The sequence below is a fragment of the Cricetulus griseus genome, chromosome 5 (genome assembly GCF_003668045.3).
Source record: "Cricetulus griseus strain 17A/GY chromosome 5, alternate assembly CriGri-PICRH-1.0, whole genome shotgun sequence".
Classification (NCBI taxonomy): Eukaryota; Metazoa; Chordata; class Mammalia; order Rodentia; family Cricetidae; genus Cricetulus; species Cricetulus griseus.
Genome location: NC_048598.1, coordinates 178,496,722 through 178,509,381, shown reverse-complemented (window position 1 = coordinate 178,509,381; position 12,660 = coordinate 178,496,722). Strand labels below are relative to the sequence as shown.

The 12,660-nt window shown below is 41.8% G+C and overlaps 1 gene segment (V, D, J or C); it reads right to left on the bottom strand.

Annotated features, from left to right (window-relative positions):
• Positions 1 to 1,402: 1,402 nt before the first annotated feature.
• LOC113836140 lies at positions 1,403 to 3,294 on the bottom strand. The segment is given in 3 exon segments: positions 1,403 to 1,542; positions 2,819 to 3,151; positions 3,249 to 3,294. Coding segments are annotated over 3 exon segments (519 nt in total).
• Between the last annotated feature and the right edge of the window lie 9,366 nt (positions 3,295 to 12,660).

Genomic DNA, 12,660 nt, shown 5'->3' with positions numbered 1-12,660 from the left:
CACCTCATCTCCCTACCGAGGATTGTTGGATCCATTGCGCCCCCTACTGGTGGTGATCGCCCCTGCAGATTGGTTTGCCCTTGCTTACAGTGAAGTTGCACTGTTTCCCTTGAGTAATATATCTGCAACCTCAGAGCCCACAGAGCTCAGCTCCAGGGATAAACGGCTCTTGTTTAACAGGAGATGCTGACGCTTCTTTGAGAGATTGATTTAAGTTGGGCCTGTATGGTCATCAGTGTCCCTCTCAATGCCAGGCTTCTCTATGGTGGACTCAGTTCTACCAGTTCCCACAGGTAAAGAGACACCAGGAGAGAACTTGGTCTTTGCAACCTTCATCAGGCTACAACTGGGAGAGAAACCTGAACTCAGAGAAGCACAATGAATCTTGAGCTCAGATGTAATCCTCCATAGACCCAGGCATGGATTCCTGAGATGCTCTGATACAGGAGTCAAGAGAAAGATGAGCCAAACTGTAGTACTCGCAGACCAGTTAACAACTTGAGAAAAATATATTCACATGCGGAAGTAGGTAAAAGTCAAGTCAGTTTGAACTGGGACTCAATATATTGGTTAATAAAAGGTGGCATTTCAAGTTTCAGTAAGACTATTCACCACCCATGATTTTTGGCAGATAAAGGAGACACAGCATGGCAAGGAGAGTCCCCAAAGCCCATAAAGGAGCTGGAGACCACCCCTGTTCCTACTGTGAGGAGTCCAACAAGAGGACCAAGGTACACAGCTGTCACATATATGCAGAGAGCCTTGGTCATTTCCTTGCAGGCTCCCTGGTTGCCTGTACAGGCTCTGTGTTACCCTATGATACCAGGTTAGTTGATTCTGTGAGTTTTCAGGTTGTGTCTTTGACCCCTCTGGCTCCAACATTTCTTCCCCCCCTCTTGTGTTGGATGCTCAGTGGGTCTGCATCTGGTTCCATAAGTTAGTGGATGAAGCATCTCTGATGTCAGTTGGGCTAGGCACCAACATATAAGTACAGCAGAATTTTAATTCACCATACAGTTGCTTCCGGGGAGCAGAGCTGAACTGTAACAACTTCGGTGGGGAAGCCCTCTCCTGCCTGAGCAGAGCTGATACACCGGGGAAGCCTTCCCTGGAGAAGGGCTGTAAGCTGCTATGTTTACTATGACCTGTGCTGTTCCTTGGCTCCGGAGTATTCTGAGTCCCAAGTGCCAGAATACATGTCCCATCTGATCTGCCCAAACACCTATGATAGGAAAGGTGAGCATCTCCTCTCAGGAGCCTCTGCTCAGCTAACATCACCAAAACAGAATGTCTGATTGCACTCTTTGGAAGTTTGTTTTGTGTCTCTTGGAGATCGATGAGGAGAGATTAGAAGTTCCCAGTCAGTGTCTTCATAGTCATTCTTAATATATTAGAATCACAGTTATGCATATCCAGGGTTCTGGCGCGGCGCGCGCCGCCGGGTCGGACCCTGTGGCCGCGGCGTAGGTGCCGGGGCGCCGGGGGCCGGGGGATCGTGGACACCTCTGACGTCGCTCACGCGGGCCCGGAGCTGTTTCTGGTCTATAAGGAGTGTGTGTGACAGTGATGACCTGGCAGTCCTGCCTTCAGGATGTGACTGTCTCTGGTTCTTGGTTGCATTATGGTCAAGATTCTTGGTAATGGGCAGCAGCTCACTCCTGTCCATTACTGATTCCCACTGGGATCTGTTGAAAGGCTTTACCAGCTCATCAAGGTTGCAGGCTCCCATGGACCAGCTGCCTTTCCCAAAAGCTCAGCCACATGGAGGTTCCCTCCCTCTGCAATGCAATTACCTCCTCTCTATCTGCCATTATCTGGTGAACATTGATGAACTCTGAGGAGTTACCTTATCCAAGAGCAAGCAAGGCGCCTGACCCATGGCACAGATTCTGGCAGGAAGGCTCTCTTGCTGCTCATATGATAACTAAGACTTGTTCTAGTAGCCCTATGACAGGGTGGTGATACTTGATGCAAATTAGTGTTTGTCCCCATCATACAGTCTTTCTCCCAGAGTGCTGTTTCTGTCATACACACAGCCATCCTAACCGGAGTCAGCACTTCATAGCCCTTACCCTCCTTTTCAGTCAAAGTTCCCGAGAAGGAAACAGAGCTGCAGGGATCCCCACTCAGCCCATATTACAAGCACACAGGAAGGACACTGCCCCGACCACAGAGTTAGCCATTCCTTAGCTCCAGAGGAGCAGCTGAGCTCTGTAGTAAGTACACAGTGGTCAGAACTAGAATTATTAATTCAACACAGGGCAGAAGATGCCGTGATGAATGCAGTAATGGAAATGTTTTAATTAAATTCAATTCTTTCACCTCTTACCCTCATGTGTACAGCCCTCTAGAGGAGGAGAAGGGGTTGGACAATTCAAGGTGCTTAGTGTGACTGAGCCTGGCTCCCCTTCCACTTGGCTCCCTCAGAATTATTAAGACTATTCAGCTGAGGGTCGGCCGTAACTTCAGTATGAGGGAAAAGTCCACCTGAGGATCCTGAGCTTCCCCAGCAGCAATCCTGGTGACCACAGAGAATCACTCTTCCCTCATAGACACTTTCTGCATTTTCTTCAGGGAGGACTAGGTGACATTTTTTTTTAAGAATATTCGTCGAAGCAGAAGTCATAATTTTTAGAGGCGCTGATCAATTCCTGAGTTTATAATTATGAAAGGATCCCCAAGAAAACCAGCAGATGGAGAGGACACCCTAATAAAACAGGACAAAATAATCTATTATGTCTGAACCTAGGCTTTATGTGTGCTGAGCGCCCTCTGCTGGTCATGGGAACCCGGCAGGGAGATTTTTGTCTGGGCTCACACTGCAGACTCCTCACAGTGTTGCTTGCACAGTAATAAATGGCCGTGTCCTCAGTTCTCAGGTTGTTCATTTGCAGGTAGGCCATGCTTTGGGTATCATCTCTGGAGATGGTGAATCTGCCTTTCACCGAATCCGCATAATAGGTTGCATAATTATAACTTTTAGTCTCTATGTGAGCAACCCACTCCAGTCCCTTCCCTGGAGACTGGCGAATCCAGTAAATGAAATAGTTACTGAATGTGAATCCAGAGGCCGCACAGGAGAGTTTCAGTGACCCTGCAGGCTTCACCAATCCTCCACCAGACTCAACCAGCTGCACCTCACAGTGGACACCTGCAAACAGAGAGGATCCTGATGAAGAAACTGTCACAAAGTCTATTGCTTCTCTCACTCATGTCTCCTCACACACTCAGTATCCCGTGTTATCTACCTTTTAAAAGAGCAACAAAGAAAACCCAGTGCAGCCCCAATCCCATATTGATTGTCATGTTTTCAGTGCTGCTCACTGAGTGGAAAGACAGGGCTAGAGTCCTCTGCCTGACCTGAGGGGTGAGAGCAGGGCTGGTTTTATGAGCAGAGGGAGGCTGTATTTGCATATCTTCCTGATATATATTATTCTCTGATGTGTGAGAGCCTTAGAGGCATCAGGTAATGGTGCAAATTTCTGAGAGAAAATGAACCAGTGAGGACGATGATATCATTAAAATACTTTTCATGATTTGTTCATAAAAAGATTCAACATCCTTAACTTATTTTTTCTTTTTATACATGAACTCTTCACCGCTTATCTTACCAGATATTATACAGTAAGTTCATAGAAGTTTAAAAATTAAACATTACAATTTGAAAATTCAATGGGAACTAATGTAAAGATGGATGAATAGTGAAGTATACATTAAATTATAGCTTTGAAACTGGGCTGGAGACAGCATGGTGGGAAAGTTTAACATGCACAAGACACAATTTTTATCCTCATTATACTATACATGATATATATATTATATATACATATATATATATATATATATATGTGTGTGTGTGTGTGTGTGTGTGTGTGTGTGTGTGTTAAATAAACATTAACAGTACAGAGGGTATTCCTTGTGATATACTAAACACATCACAAAATGCTTTTACATATATGGCATATGTTTGTGTATGAGCTGTGTTAGTTAACATCCTTTGCATTTGTGCCATTAGTTTTCATCAAACTATATATGGGTTCCTTGTGTGTGATTACCACAGGAAGGAAAGGAGTCTGCTACCTGGTCTTCAGTGCCATGGATTTAATGTATTCCCATGTCTCCAATTTTCTGAGGATGCAGGACTTTCCTGGTGGTAGTGGGATCGATCTCAAGAGAAGGACCCTTGGAATAGTCACCCCTGGATTAGAAAGGGGAGTTGTGATGTAATTGTTTAAGTGATTAATTAATTACAGAAACAATGTTATGGCTAAGAGTTCTTATGGACTATGACTTTTCTGTTTCTGTGCCATTTGCAGGAAAGTGACTTCATTTAGAGCAACTAAATGAAGGGAGCTGCTGATTTGGAGTCATTTCTGCTTTGAGTCCTTTGGTGACCATTCATGTCTCTGACAGGTGTCACTCAGTCAGCCCGGTTCTGTGTGGATATCAAAGTGAATAAACTCCAGACAGAGGCGGGGACCTCCCTGCTGTTTCCCCTTTGCATCTGTCCACAGTCTCCATCACACAGCAAGTCTCCATGGCAACAAGAAAATTAAAATAACTCCCTGGGATCTACCATGGATTTAAGTTGGAAATCAACAACTACCGAAAAATAGAAAGCCTACAAACTCATGGTAACTAAACCACTTCCTCCTGACTGACTCCTGGGTCAAGGAAGAAATAGAGAAAGAAATGAGAGACGTCAAACATTCAATAACAATGAAGGCACAACACATCCAAACATTGGGACACTATGAAAGGAGTGATAAGAGGAAAGTTCATAGCACTACTTGCTGCATAAATAAATTAGACAATTCTCACACAACAGACTTTACTGACCGCCAAGCGTGTGAATGGGTCTGACTTAGGGTCTCTGCTTGTATGTGCCAGATGTGTTGGATGCATGGTGTTCTTGTGGGACACATGAAAGTGGGAGCAGGAACTTTGTGACCGTTTTCTGCATACTAAATTGTGTCATCAACATGGGATGTTGATGGCTATCATGGTTTGCAATGGCCAAGAGTGCATGCCTACTTAAGTGATATAGAGACAAATCCTGTTACAATTCACAAAATTCTGAGAGCTGTGAGAATATAAATAGATACTATTAGCTTAACTCCTGAATTGCAGAGAGACCTGTGCAGACCCTGTGGATATAATATCAATGTATAATCACTCAATTTAGAAATAGAATCCCAAGCAAATATAGTTCCTTTTCCTGATTAAATTGATTGACAGTTCTTCTCATCACTACCACTGTCAATGGAAATTCAAAAACTGCTAAATTAGATGAAATTGTAATGTTTCCTTTCGTGTACAAGCAGTTAATATTTGATTTTCCAGTAGGTTGCAAGTGTGTGTTCCTAGTGTTTTTTTTTTATTTTCTGTTTTGAATCCTGTTCCTTTTTGTCCAGTAGTTTACTTTTTATAGAGAGAAAGAAGTGTCATGGAGTTGAGGGGGAGCATCATGGGAAAATCAGAGATGAGTTAAGCATGGAAACGGATGAGAATCAATTGTATTAAATGATACATTTGTCAAAAATAAAAAGAAATAAATCTTAATAAACTAAGTGGTAAAATAAAATCTGTTCAACAATTAGCAGGTAATTGTTAGTGTTTGGAAACTGGAGATCTCACATTTCATCTGCAGCAGGTGTTCAGCTAATAGAATGTAAGAAGTGAGACCACAGAGGATATGGGGTCCCTCACTCCTCATCTCATGTCTGTGCTGTTGAGTCTTGGCTCCTTTGCGTCCCCTGCTGGTCCTGAGCTCCAATGCAGGTTGGTGTGTCATGACTTACTCTGAAGTTGAAGTGTCTCTCTTGAGCAATAACACACCCATGCTACTCCAGTGCTCACAGAGCTCAGATGAGGAGAAAAAGTATCCCTTCTTTTACTGTAGATAATAAATGTATGTGCCAGAGACTCATTTTCAGTGCCCCTGTGTTGTTATTATTCCCATTAATGCCATGGTCTTCCCTGGTGGCCATTGGGACTTCTCCACACTCCACACTGGTCTACAGAGTCACTACAAAGAATTACTGCATGACAAATAACTCTACCTAGGAGAAATGGTCAATGTATTTTTACTTGACTTTTAATATTTTGCAGGGAATCATGTAGTTGGTCCAGTCCAGTTGCCTTGAGAGGCACATTGCATAGGATTTCAGGGTAAAGTTGGTTGCTCCTGGGACACTGTGTGCTCTTCAGTTCATGGCAAGACAAGCCCCTCCCTCAGGCAGTAAATCATTCAGGCCACCTCTGTTTCTCTATCTTCCCTAGAATTCCATGAAACAACAGAAGACTGACAGGACAATTGGTCTTAGACATTAATATTTTATACCTATATAATTGCATCATCACTGTATCCTGGAAAGTACCACTGTAATATTCCTAGCACCTGCTTTCATAGTTTGTTTCTGATGATAGTATTTGAAGTCTGTTTCCCACAATAAACTTGTCACAGCTTCAGCCTTGCTGTACTTCCTCCACCTAGGTCTCATTAAAATTCAGTTATCACTCACCATAATCAAGAGATCCTGCCTAGGTGAGTAAGAACTGGTGCTTACAAGGTTTGTATCAACTGGACTCACATGGTTGTTGAAGAATTATTTGCCCTAAACAAAGCAGAAATGGATCATCTCACATTCAATAAATATTGCTCATGTATGTATGTATTTTCTTCAGAATACCTGGGAGATATTGAAAAGTTAATCCACAGAATCCTGGTGTCCAGAGTGTGCCTAAACTGCAGGTTCACTGTGGTGATCATATGTCACGGGCAGCATATGGCCTGACCTCACCCTGTTGTTAGGGAACAGACAGTGGATCCCTTAGTTTTCAACTTTACACCGTGATATTCAATGAGTTCTGTTTGTCTTGATGTCAGTAATCGCATATTCTTTTTAAATTTTATTTATTTATTATGTTTACAGTGTTCTATCTGCATGTTTTGTTTGTACACCAGAAAAGAGAACAAGATGCCATTACAAATGGTTGTGAGCCATCATGTGGTTGCTGGGAATTGAACTCATGACCTCTAAGAGCTGCTAGTGCTCTTAACCTCTGAGCCATCGCTCTAACCCCAGTAATCCCAATTCTATAGTCTGTTTGTTTACCAAAAATTCTTGACACACAGCTGAGGTCACTATAATAGAATCCAGAGGAGTCTCAGACCTGGAAAACTAGATCGTCTTTGCTTTTCCAGATATTTGAAACCTGTGATCCTTAACCGTGAGCCAACATCAACCATCACTTCTCCCTTTGATCTTCTGTAACTCACAGGTAAACACTCCAGCTTTCCTACCTTCAGTAGCCAGAGAGACATCTACCAGAGTGAGCAGATAAAGTTAACAGTACACACCAGGAAAAGCAGAAAACTGTGATGAGGAACTCTGTAGCCACTGAAGGGTTGACAGCCCCTGTGGATGACATCACCTGGCATGTGTACAAAGGTCACTCACATTTCCCACAAGACAAGAGTATAAGAAACTCCTGCAAGGGAACAATTACATGAGCTATTGGGTTTAAATTAATCTTTACAAGGATGCGAATTTCCAACGTGCACTGTGTGAAAATGTTAACTATTCTCCTTGTAGAGCATTAACACATTGGAAGCAGTAGACATCCTGTTTCCCATCTATGTGAGTTAATCACATCCATTCATTGAATTTCTCAATTCCACTCCTCATGATGGGAAATAAATACCAAGTTGTTCAGATTATTTAAGTATCCCTGTGATTTCTTAAAATTACAGACCTTTGTTGGAAAAACATGGAAAGCTTTATTTATGTTTATTTAATCTAATAGCAAGTGGCAAATGGATATCTTAGTTGCTGCATGTGGACACAATGATATACTTACTACAAAATAATCAAATAGTAATTGTCACAGAATAAGAGGTCACAGAGTGTCCCTGGGATATTTATTGAACACCAAGGGAAACAACATGTTCTTAAATGAAGCTGAAATAGCTTGTTTGTTTGGAAACTCATGGACACACTTATATGACATGAGGACATCCCAACTTTGTGTGGGAGTAACACGTTCACATGAGTATTTGTACCTCAGCCATGAACAGTTCACCTCAGGAGTTCCCTGCACTACACTACACTATGGCTAATACAGCGGCAGTGGTGTGTGTATCCAACAATCTGAGGCACATTCCTTAGACATAGCAACAATTGTTTCCTGTCAGTACTCTAGGAAGTTCTATGACAAGCAGCTGTATCTGAGGGTGGAAGGAATGGAGAATCAAACATAGAATTAATTTTTAATGGGAAAACTACTGCAATGTCAAGTTCATCTCACTTTTAAAAAAGATGCTCATGTTTATAAAATATGTTCCTAAGACCAGAGAGATGGCTCAGATGGCAAATGCTAGAAGCACAACCAAAACGAAAAGAAACATTACTGTGTACCCTGTCTTGAGAGACACAGTGAGGAACAAAAACAATGTGACTTTACAAAAACACAGCACTTCAGCCACAGAGAGAGAAAAGACCCTCCTGGGCTTCTCTTTGCTTAGAGAGTGAGAAGCAAATTCACGGGAAACCAAGTGTTTTACTTTCCCTTTTCTGAAATCTTAGAGTTCCTGGGCATGGTTAGATTTGAGCCCCCACTGCAGGCCCAGAGCTCCTCTGCAGGGAGGTTTTTGTCTGTGCTCATGCTGAAATCCTCTCACTGTGACTCTTGCACCGTAATATGTGGCTGTGTCCTCAGTGGTCACAGAGTTCAGCTGCAGGAAGAACTGGTTCTTGGCTGTGTCTCTGGTGATGGAGATGCGGCTCTTGAGGGATGGGTTGTAGTCGGTGCTACCAGCATAACCTATGTTCCCCATCCACTCCAGCTTCTTCCCTGGGAACTGCCTGATCCAGGTCCACCAGTAACCACTGGTGATGGAGTAATTTGGATTTTTATGTTTTCTTTTTTTCAGAACTCCACAGGCGTGTTTCTTGTGAGTTTCTTCTATAAATACTTTTCATTTGCCTATTTGTTTGCTCCCTAGAGTGAAAAAGAAATATTGTGGAGTTGAATGTCTGGTCCTTATATAAGCACAAGAAGATTGTCCTAATTTGAACCAGCTTAGTCAAGACAGTAAAGACAGTAGTTGATACTAGCCAGATCATCAATCACAAAAATATGTAAAAGTCATCCAAATTAGAAAGTTGAAATCTATTCATCATTCCAGAAGGCATGAATACAGATATAGATATAGATATAGATATAGATATAGATATAGATATAGATATAGATATAGATATAGATATAGATATAGATATAGATATATAGTCAAACTTAGAGAAGAAATAGACAATTAAACTAAGAGAGATGGTAGGATACACCATTAAATAAATCAAAAAAGAAAAATAAAGACATACAGACATACTCCATGCCTCCCCAAACTCTCACTTTCAAACTCCCAGCTTTCTCTTCCCTATTAGCTCTTACACACACACACACATTTATATGTAAATATAAAATACAACCTGCTCAGATTGTTCAATGATGCATATACATAATTTCAGGGTACCACTTTACATTGGAAGTTTGAAAATATCCACACAGCAGAAATATGATCATGAGGCCATATACACATAAACATTAAAGTCAGTCAGAAGAAGAGAAAAATCAATTAAATATCAAAGAATACTTGATAGACATTTTCCAAATAATGCTTCTGTATATCCAGATAGATGTAAAGAATTTGCAGTTTTTAATTATTATTCATTCATAGATTAAATGCACTGGGCATATCCATCAGGTATCTTAGTATAACTTGTCAGAAACAAGAGATAATAATGGCTGATACACACATAAAGCATTTCATTGGTTTGTCTGTAGATGAGTGTGGTGAGACTGGTGTGCACTCTTCACCAAACAAAACACAGCTTCACCATAAGTTCTCCCAGTCAACCAATAGGCTACATATAAGAGACAGGAACGTGTGTTTCATGAGAGGTCTACACCAACATCTGCATCTATTGCAGGGTCATTCCTACCTAGGAGTCAAGGTAAGAAAAGGACTTCACTATGAAGCTGAGAGTGGTTTGTGGGGTGGGGGAATTGAGGAGTTAATGGGATGATTGGCTGATCACTATCATCAAAATATGTCATAGATGCATAAAATGATTGAAGAAACAATAAATGATTCAGAAGAAATTATTCACAGTATTTGAGGAAAAGTCATTGACAAAGAAAGGATGGCAGAGAGAATCTGTGAGAATACTGTGATGTGGTCTTGAGATGAGGAAAACTCTGTCCTGTGTGTGAAAATGAATGGACCTGAGTGAGTTACAGCAAGTGAGATAATCCAGGAAAAGGAAGACAAACACTGCCTGACCTGAGACACATGGAGAATGAAAAGACAGAAAGACACAAAATAAATCAGAGGCATGGAGATTTGATCCACAGGCCATCTGCTGTCAACGTGTCTCATCATGCACTGGTGAAATCCTAAGCATGACTTTAAAACTTGGATCCAATTTCAAGGAATTCATGATAAGTGGAATATCTCTGAGTTAAATGACCCTGTAAAACCAGAATGCAAACACCTGACATTGGAAAGTTCTTGTGACCAAATAACTACTTAACTGACACTCCTCGATATGCCTAAGTTCAGTTTTGTTTTCAAATGCCTGGTTTCTGTTAAAGTAAACAGCTTCAGGAATATTCTCTCTTCAACATACTTTGGAGCCTGTGGTTAAGAACTGTTCAGTCAGGATTCGTTAACCTCCACCTCGTATTTACAGGTTTCATCTGACAGCCACAATAGCTTTTTTGTTGTAATTAAAATAATATTTAATTAAAACACAGCACCTGATTTGTGGTTTTTACAAGACTGAATAAAAACCCTACATAATTAAGTTGTTTACATCTTCCCTCCACTCTAGGAAAACAAATTACTATCCCCTGAAAAAACAGCCAAAAAAACTTTATAGTTAGGATTTAAACCTGATCATCCTATTTCAAAATTGCCGAGACTGTTTCTAGTGGGCTTCTGGAAATGCACCTTGACACCTGGCCTGAGGGAGGAAGGGGTAAGGCACATGTGGATGTTACGGTGAGAGCTGACAGGTGACCCAGACACCACACCACAGCTAGCACCTGGCACCACAGCTAGCGCTGTGAATAGCATTTCCAGCCTGGTGGCTCCATAATGAGTTCAATACTGAAAGCATTTCAAGCGGGGATTCACTTTTTAAAAGATGAGCTTTACAAAATGCTCCATCGCAAGCCTGGGCTGCCCAAAGCTGCCAGCCTACATGGATGTACTGAAGAGCTTTTCTGCAGGAACTGCACTTGGGGGGAAGCCCAGACATCGGACTGCTAAGGTAGACGGCCCAGGCCAGGTTGACCTCTTCAGGTTCCAGTGAGTAAGGGGGTCACAGGTGTGTTCCAGCACCTCTTCCTCCAAATATGCAAGCACCATGGCTTTGGGTAGCTTCTCTCTCTTATCTCTCTTTATTGGAGCAATGAGTGACCACAGGCTCTCCCCTGTGCCAGTGTCTTTAAGTGGGGACCCTGAGTCACAGCCATTGGAGGTGGCCGTGTCCTGTGAGGTAGAATTCAGTATTTCTAGCTTCCTGATTAAGTCTTGCCTGAACTGCTCTGCCTCTTGTACAAATTCATTGTTGATGTCTAATCTACTCATAATTGTACATGAATAGGACACAAGAACATAATTTCTGAATCCATCATATAGGTGTTTACACACATGCTTTTCTTATTTTTAAATTTAATTTAATCTAAATTTTCAGCTTCACACCTAATTTCTCACAGATTTTTTAACGACCTCCCTACATTCCCAGTTATAGGTGTTTCTTCTCACTTTTAAAAAACAGAAAGAAAAATCACCAATATAGAAAAATTCAAAGAAGTCCTGTTTTGTTCTCATAATACTCCTATGAAATGTGGTTGATGTAATCTCTGACTTTGTCCCAACAGTTGTCAATTGTGAGTGGCTTCATTGCTAAGAGTGGGACTTAGTGTCTACCACCAATGCTCCATGCTTGTATTTTGTCTGGCTTATGTGAATGGAGTCCTTAATTGGTCTAAACAGTAAAAACCTGGAGTCAGATATAAAAGAAAATGCAGAGAAATCAGAGAGAAGACGGAGCAAGTCAAAGCCACCTTTACCTCCTTAGATTCCCAGCAGATAGGAGAGCATTTTCCTTTTACTTCCAATTTATATCCCTTCCCCACCCAAATCTCACCTCCTCCCCCTGCCCAGTCATCTCACTTTCTGTCTGTCCTGTCAGTCCTCCAGACCTCTATGGTTAGCTAGTGGCAAGCTCCATCTTTTGATCTTCAGACAAGCTTTATTTGTCCAACCAAGAAATCACCACAAGCTGGAGATTCTCAATGTCTTGTTCACAGTCTCTGTGAGTTTACATGTGCATCTGTTATATTGTGTCCTAAAAAACTGATGCTGTCCATACCTTGTGGTTCTCACAATCATTCCAGCCACTCTTCTTCATAGGTTCCTGAGCACTGACAGGAGGCTTGTGACAAAGACATCCCATTTAGGAATAAGCATGCCAAAGGCTCTCTCTCTCTCTAGAGGTAGTCATGCTGTGGATTTTATTTTGCTCTTCTTAAACACAGCAGTGTGTGAAGCAGAACATTGTGGCAGCTGTCTGATCTCTGCTCAGAACTGCA